The sequence below is a fragment of the Hylobates moloch genome, unplaced genomic scaffold, assembly GCF_009828535.3.
Source record: "Hylobates moloch isolate HMO894 unplaced genomic scaffold, HMol_V3 SCAFFOLD_7, whole genome shotgun sequence".
Lineage (NCBI taxonomy): Eukaryota > Metazoa > Chordata > Mammalia > Primates > Hylobatidae > Hylobates > Hylobates moloch.
Window position 1 is genome coordinate 89,803,621 of NW_026652282.1, and position 8,671 is coordinate 89,812,291.

At 39.6% G+C, this 8,671-nt stretch overlaps 1 protein-coding gene across 1 annotated transcript; it reads left to right on the forward strand.

The window, feature by feature from the left end:
• Positions 1 to 7,995: 7,995 nt before the first annotated feature.
• On the forward strand, positions 7,996 to 8,426 carry NCBP2L (nuclear cap binding protein subunit 2 like). Its single transcript, XM_058441282.1, has one exon. The coding sequence runs from the start codon at positions 7,996 to 7,998 to the stop codon at positions 8,389 to 8,391; it is 396 nt and encodes a 131-aa protein (XP_058297265.1). The 3' UTR covers positions 8,392 to 8,426.
• Positions 8,427 to 8,671: the final 245 nt, after the last annotated feature.

The following is an 8,671-nucleotide window of genomic DNA, read 5'->3' on the forward strand; positions in this document are numbered from 1 at the left end:
TTGACATACAGGGAGCCTCAAAGTTGCAGACAGGCTGAGCTCTCAAAGTTCACTCTCAAGTCAATTGTTTGGAAGGTGACATGCATTTTTCCATAGGAGAAAAAAATTGTTATAAATTGAACTACATTTCCAGACCAGCCCACAAAAGATGTTTTTAGCTTTAATGTACTAAAAATGTGGGCCATTTGCAATGAAAAAGTAGGAAATCTTGGTAATTCAGCAAAAACAAGAAGACAATCCAAGGGAATAAGAAATACTTTTGCTTGACTGCTTGTACTGGTGTCAAGAAAGCTGAACTGGGTGAGGTACACAGGGCTTTCCGGAGGCTCTCCAGAAAGACTCATGGGGACTTTGAAAGTCTGTGTAATCATAACATAGTTCTAAGTTTACTTCAAAACTGATGGCTTTCAATAATAATGACTACCATATACTGAGCACTTACTGTGTGTCAGGCGCTGTGCTAGGCAGTTTACATACCTTCCCCTCATTTCATTTCATTCTCACAACAACCCTATGAGGTAAATACTATAATGACCCTTATTTTACAGACTGAGGCTCAGAAAGGTCAATGAACTTGACAAAAGTTATACAGACAGCACAATTAGAGGCCAAGTCAATGGTTTCCTACTGGCCAAACCTGTGCTTTACAATATATATGTGACCACTCTTTTCTTTTCTTTTCTTTGTCTGGGTATATCGGGAACACTACTTTTGGGGCTATCAGCCATTATTAGAGTTATTTGCCAGATCACAAAGAAACTAAGATTGGGAAACTAGGAGAGGTGGTACAAGGGAGAGAAGGAAGGAGGAAGCGACAGAGAATTTTGTTAGGCAAAAGTTCAACTAAGAAACTACATACCTCAGTGCTTCTCAAACTGCACTGTGCACTCAAATCACCCAAAACTCGTTAAAATGAAGATTATTATTCAGCAGATCTAGGGAGGGGCCTGAGATCCTGCATTTCTAAAAAGCTCCCAGGTGTGCTGCTCCTGCTGGCCCATGGACAACACCTTCAACAGTAAGGCCATATAGTGCAAATGATAAACAAAAACATTCAAGCAACCATTAACACCTGCTTCCTAATTTAATCCAGATCAGATTCTACACTAGACAGTCACTTATTATCCTCTTTTCTCCTGTAGGCTGTCTCAGGCCGTTGTCTCCGCTTTAGTTCTGCCAGTCTGTTTCAGCTTATGTTTATTTATTTATTTATTTGTACAAATTTAAGGGGTTCGAGTGCAGTTTTGGTACATAGATATATTGCAGAGTGGTGAAGTCTAGGCTTTTAATGTAACCGTCACCCAAACAGTAAAGATTGTACCCATTAAGTAATTTCTTATGTCTCACCTCCATGACATGTTTATGTTTAACTACTCATTTAAATACAGGTGTTAAATACATATGAACATCTGTCACTCTGAGCACTAGGCAGTCTCAATCAGACATGAGTTTCTCTTGGCACAAAGTGGATATTTGGCCACAGGGTTCCAGTCCTCAACAACGGCTCTCAGCTCTCTCACCCGTTAGGAACAGTCTTATAAAGGTAAGGCATGTAGTAACGCTACTGTCCCAGCGCTTTCTAATTTCCTTTCTTAGAGCTACTGCCTTCATCTGGAGCAGGAAGTAGCCTGGCTTTTTAAAGAGTCCAGATCCTTGTTCTTTTCACATAGTTGAAACAATCCCAGCATTAATTTAAGGCAACCATTGAAAAGATTCTTTGCAGAGTCCTGCCAACTCCAAAAGCCCAGTGAAATTTGTTTCCTGGAAGATAATTTATTTTATTTTGCCACCTCCTCTCTTCCATCCCCTTAGGATTTTGACTGATCATTTTGAGCCATTCTTCACGTTTTTCTTCTATTTTTAGTCTCTCTGACTAATTTTCCCCAATAGCAAGAGTCAAGGAAAGCTTTCCACTCCAACCAAGCTCTACTTTTTAGGTAGAAAATATTCTCTCACAGTGTTTACAGATCAACTTGATGATCTGTGGTCCCTGGCAACTGGATTGCTTTTCTATCTTCTCTTTAACCTTTGGGGATATTAACCTTGGGGGTGACCCTTCTAACACCTTTAGCAGGTAGGAGTTCATTGCAGCCTCCACATGAATAGATTAGGTAAGTTCACATTCTATCACTGGATGAATTAAAAACTCTGCTAAAAAAGAATTGTAATCTTCTGTTTTTAACTTCTATCCATTAATCTTACTTTTATCATATGGAGCAGAAATAGCACTTTCAATGTTTCATGACATTTGTCATATCCTCCTTTAACCATCTCTTTGCTAGACTAAACATCCCCAATTTCTAATCAGTCCTCAGTTACTTCTTGACCCTTCATCCATTCAATAAACATTAGATGCACTATGATTTGTAAATGTTCACTTTAAAATACGGTACCTCAAAATGGAACGTACTGCTCGCTGTGTAGTTTGACCAGCATGGAGCACATTGGGACTGCCACTCCTTGTGATGGTCTGATGCAATTTTATGATCATGCTAGCTTAAAAAAGAGTAACTCACTTCTTCACATCTAGTGAGTACCTACTTTGGGTCAGGTACCTAACATCTACTAGAAACCTCTGTTTTCAGTGGTAGAGGTTCTCTGTTCTTTCTTACCCCATGGGTCCTGGAGATGGTACAGCCACCCTCTTCCAATCCTTCCTACTGTCATCTGCTGTACTTTAGTTCTCTCACTTATTGAGGACTTCACCTCCTCACTGATAGTCTTCCTTTCCACCCCAACTCTAGCCACAATCCTGAGTGATCTTAATGCCCTCATAGATGACCCATTTATAAGCTTCATCCTTTCAATCATTTTACCTCCACTCTGCTTCACCAACTATTTTCAATGATCCACTTTATTCTCAGCAGATGATCTCACCTCTTATTCCATTATGAAAATCTAGGTCATTGGATGCTAACACTCATTTTCCTGTCCTCACCCCACCCTGCCACATAGTTGTGTCCCTACATGTCCTAACCTCTTTTTTTTTTTTTTTTTTTTGGTCTTGCAGAAATAGACATAGCTTCTCCAGTTCAAGGCTAATTTCTCTACGTGTGCTTTGGAGCCCATTCTTTCTCACCTCCTTGAGGACTTACTTCATCAGTTATCCCTCCTCTCATCTGTGTCTTCAACAACTTCTCTACTTACTGGCTGCTTCCCATCAACCTTCAGACATGATCAACTTTCACTCTAAAAAAAGAAACAAACAAATTTTCTTTCGCCTCTATCCCCAACTGGCATTTGCCCTATTTCTCTTCTTTTATTGTTATGGAATCTTTTCTAAAGTGTAGACACTCTCCATTTCCTCACCTCCTGTTAAAAACTCAGCTCCCACTATGGCTTTTCTGTTCCCAGAACACCACTGTTATTTCTCTTTTTAAGTAAACCAATGACATCCTAATTGCAAAATCTAATGAACAATGTTAAGTCTTTATTTTACTGGACCTCTCTCTGATGTATTTAACATAATTGATTGCTCTCACCCTACTTCTGTCCTCATGACTCTCTTGAAAGTGCCTACTCCTTGGCTTTGGTGATGTTGCACATCTTCTGACTGTCCTCATTCCTCTCTGATTACTCCTTCTTATGCTGTTTTGTGGACTTTTCATCTGCCACCCCATAAATGCCAGTCTTTCCCAGGTTTTTTCATTCCTCACCTTTCCCCTAGATCATCTCATCCATACCCATGGTTTTATCTACCATCCTATTGAGCCCCAAATCTGTGTCTGTAGTCCCAGACACAGACCTCTCTTGAGAGCTCCAAACCCATATACTAGTTGACACTTGACAGGTATAATATGGCACATCCTACAGGTACCTCAAGACCAAACTCAGTATGTTCCAAATTCATCTTTTTTACTCTAATCTGCCCTTCCTCCTCTATCTGCCCAACTGACACCATTTTGGTGACTCAGACCTCTATCTACACAGTTGACCTCTATCTACATAGTGCTGAAACTTGGTAGTCATCCTGAATTTCTCATTCAACCAGTCACCAAGACCTGTTCAGTCGGTCTTCTAAGTATCTATCTGATATATCTTTCGTTTATGTTACTACAGCATATTATTAGTCCAGGCTTTCCATCATCTTTTCGTTTTTTAACTATTCAAAGAGCTCCTTAACTGGTCTTCCTGCCTCTTGGCCTGCTCCCCCTTAGTCTATCCTTCACACTGTGATAGAATGCATTTTCTCTAATGCAAATCAGATCACATCACTCCTCTGTTTAAAGCCCTATCATGGTTCCCACTGCTTACTGGTACAGTCCAAGATGCTCTACAAGGCTTACAAGGCCCCTCACAATCTGGCCTTGCCTACCCTTCCAATCTTATCTCCTATCATCTTTTCCTTATTTTCTTTGCCCAAATAACGTCAGACTGAATACCCCCCACCATGCCTTCATGCCTTCATACACACTGTTCTCTCTGCCTAGAATGACCCCTTGGTCTTCCAGTCAAATCATTCAGCTTTCAAAATTGGACTCAGAGTATGTCTGGGTAGATACACAAGAAACTAGTGACAATGATTGGGTGGTTGGGGCACAGGAGTGGGAAGAAGACTTCTTTTTTCCACCTATTTGTACATTCTGCACTTTGTAACACAAATCTGAATTCACTATTCAAAAAAGTAAATACTTGTAAATTTTTTGTTAAAAAAGCTCAGGAATCAGGTCCTTTAGAAAGTTGTTTTCCCCTCCTCATCCTCCTCTGTAGTTTTGTACTCCCTTCTTTGTGCTACCTCTGGGCCTACTGTGTGCTCCTGTGATTAGAATAATTACATTGCATTTCAATCTATATGTTAAGTTGTCTGTCTCCCCAGATTGTGAGTTACCTGAGGGAAAGGGCTGCATCTTACTTTTTATTGTTTCCCCAGAATTTAACATAGTGCTCTATAAATGTTGATTGAATGAATGGAGAAACAAGTGAAGAGAGGAATAAAGTAGAGGATGCCCCAAATTATAAAACAAAGCTCCCAAGCCAGTTATGTTTCCCAATATCCATCAATCTGTCCTTTTGCCATGTGTTGAGCTTGAAAGTAATACTTTACATTTATACTTTTTTTTTCTGAGACAGGGTCTCACTCTGTCACCCAGGCTAGAGTGCACTGGCACAATTATGGCTCACTTCAGCCTCAATCTCCTGGGCTCTAGATCCTCCCACCTCAGCTTTCCAAGTAGCTGGGACTATAGGCACCTGCCACCATGCCCTGCTAATATTTGTATTTTTTTTTTGTAAAGATGAGGTTTCACCATGTTGCCCAGGCTGGTCTTGAACTCCTGGGATCAAGCAATCCACCTGCCTCGGCCTCCCAAAGTGCTGGGATTGCAAGCGTGGGCCACTGCACCTGGCCTTACATTTATTCTTAAGTACTATCCATCAATCACCTTGTCAATTTGGGCTCAGCATCATGTAAGACTGCCAAGATCATTTCAAAATCCCTCTTATTTTTGTGTTATGGGTAGATTTGATATGTATTTGTATATCCTGTTCTGAATCACTTGATCAGAATATTGATACAATACCTATTGCTTATTGAACACCTACAGTTTGTCAAACACTGTGCTGGGTGTTTTTACATATGACATTGTCACAGTATTTGTTGCAAGGTAGGTATTTTGCTCTCCAGTTTACAGGTGAGAAGATTGAAATCAGTATTGTTAAGTGCCCTGCCCAGGGTCATATTGCTAGTGAATGGTGAAGTTGAGATTTGAACCAAGGTCTTTTGACTTCAAAATTCATGCTTGAGTCATAACACTACATTGATTCAAAGGGGCATCTCCACTGCTTGACTACTGGGTGCCTAGCTCAAGGCAGCCCATTGTCTTCGGACTGCTCTGACCATTTTAAAAGCTCTTGTTTGTAGTGAGCCAAGTTATAAATGAGCCAAACAAGACATGGCCAATAACAGGGCCTTTTGGCTCTCTACTAGAACCTTCCTTCCAGTCTGACACCAAACCATTTGTTCGCTTCTTTGGCTATAGTTGTTCAACTAGTTATAGGCTCATCTCAACAAATGCCTGAAGCATCCAGCTTATATTTTGCCATCTCGTCTACAAGGAAATTACGGCAAACTTTGTCCAATGCCTGGATGAAATGAAATCCACTACAGCTATCACATTCTCTGATAGCTTATCTAGTAACCAGATGAAAAAAAAAAAAAAGGAAATGAAGTCTAGGAGGGATATTTGTTTTTTAACGGGGCAATTTGTCAATGACTTAAAGTAATGAGTTTCCAGTGGTATACTTTCAGACATCCTTGACAGGCTGTCAGGAAGATGATTTTTGGCCAGTGGGCTTCCTACTTCTCTTCAAATGATATCTAAATAGGGACTCCCATTTTCATTGCTTTGAATTGCACAGCACTGTTGTTTACATCTGGTTTTATTTAATCTTCCATTTCAGTTTTTTGGGCTTTTATTTTTTCTTTGTGTTCTTCCCTTGCACCTGTTCCCTCTGCCTGGTTCATTCCCTAAACTCCTACACCCCCCAGCTCCGCAACACACACATACACATACCTTCCTTGTCCTTTGAGAATCAGTGCATGCAGTCCCTTCTCCAGAAGCCTTCTCTGTTGTCCCCAGGCTGAGGTAACTGCTTCTCTTGGGTGTTGTAGTGGCAAGTGAGCACAGTGCCTGTCACAAAGTAGATCCCCAATAAATGTTAACTCCCTTCTCCCCTTCCTCCATGAATATCTCTAAAATAGTATTGATTACACCATTTGTATTTTCTTGTTTACTTGTCTGCCTTCATCACTCAGTTATGAGCTCTTCATTCATGCAGTCATTAACAAATATTTATCGTGTGTCTAAGGTGTACAAGGCATTGTTCATGTAGGTACTTGGGGACACAGTGATTTCTGAAAATTGTATTTTCACTGTGTCTTTTCATTGTTGTACTTATAGCACCTGTCATAGTGTCTGGCAAGTAGAGTGCTTATTAAATGTTTGTTAAGGGAATGCACTTCCTTAGCAGAGTTTCTCAAAGTGTGATCCTTGGACCATTTGCATCTGGATCATTGAGGGGTGTAGGTTAAAATGTTAATTCTTGGGTCTCTCTCCAAACCTACTGAGTCAGAATATCTTAAGAGTGGGCTGCAAGAATCTGTATTTTAATCTCGTTTTGCGGTATTTCTTTCATGCTAAAATTTGAGAACCACTGCGAAACAGAATAGAAATAGGGAGACCTAATGCCTATTATTGAAAAGTGTAGCTAAAACCAACTAAATCGTGTTTAATGCCTCTGAATGCTGTAGTAAATTTTAGTAAAAGAGAAAAAGGAATTAATTAGAATTGTCTAGAAAGGTTAATTACTATTTACCTTTTGAACAAGTGGAATTATTGCTAATAAAATCTAATCTTAATTTAGGTCGAATTTATGATACCAGATAGTTTTCATTTTTAAAGTGCTACTTGTATATTTGATGGTATATAGGGACCCATTGTGTAACCCAACAATACAATATATTGATTCCATGTTATAGACTTGAATTGCAAATTAAGAAAGAGTATGTCCAAACTGTACCTGTGCTTTAACATTGATTATATATGTGATTTATCTGATGCTTAGTCCTTAATCAGAATTGTTAGTGCTCATTCTCTGTGCAAATTTGATCCATTTAACTGTTTTATGCCATATTTTCCAAGAACATGCTGTTATTAAAAGTGCTTTTTGGTAATAGATTAGGTATATAAGATCTAAGTCTCAACCAAAGACAGCACAACTTCCCTTTCAGGAAGACTTGACAAGTTGGATTTTATGACCGTGTTTTGGGGACTGGAGCTGTCTATTTTTAGTGTGCCTTGACATGATCCTTATGGTCAGGAGCTGAAGTGTTCTTGTATCTGAACACAAATATGTTCAATATTCACAGGTTTATACTTCTGTTTCCCTCCTTTTGACTTCCCTCTTTTTTTCAACTCAACTTAGGTTTTCAGTGGTGGTGTCACTGCTGCCAAGCTGGACCGAAAACGGCCATCTGCACGCTGCCCAATCAGCACCATGTCCAAAGACCTGAAAATTCTGTGTAAAGACCCTGCTTTGGAGCTGAGCTGCTACCGGGATCATCAGTTCAGTGGCAGTAAATTTCAGCAAGAAAAATTACTGAAGGAAAGCTCCACATTGAATATGGGGAATCTTTCCTTTTATACAACCGAAGAGAAAATACATGGGCTCTTTAGTAGATCTGATATCAGGAATATCTTTATGGGCCTGGATAAAATAAAGAAAACAGCATGTGGTTTTTGCTTTGTGGAATGCCATAACAGAGCGGATGCTGAAAATGCCATGCAGTTTCTAACTGGGACCTGCCTAGATGAATGGATTATCCGCACTGATTGGGATGTAGGTTTTAGAGAGGGTCAACAGTATGTCGCGGTAAATCTGGGCGTCAGGTAAGCGATGAGTTTCGTGAAGATTTTCATTCTGGTAGAGGAGGCTTTGGAAGACAGACTCAGATCTGGAACAATCCATAGAGAAAAAGTTTTAACTCTAACCCCTTGAAAAGTGTGTTATAGACAACCTCAAGTCTGCAAATAGCCAATTTCAAGTTTAAATTACCTTACTTGTTGATGTATTTTTTTCTCTGAAAATTTATTAAATAGCAGAAACAAAATCCATTTGTTTTTTGTCTGAATTTTGAAGATGCTTTTCAGATTACCAGTTTGACTGTTAGGTG

Bases quoted from the DNA above. Each gene is read 5' to 3' on its own strand.
- NCBP2L (XM_058441282.1), top strand. From the start codon at position 7,996: ATGTCCAAAGACCTGAAAATTCTGTGTAAAGACCCTGCTTTGGAGCTG.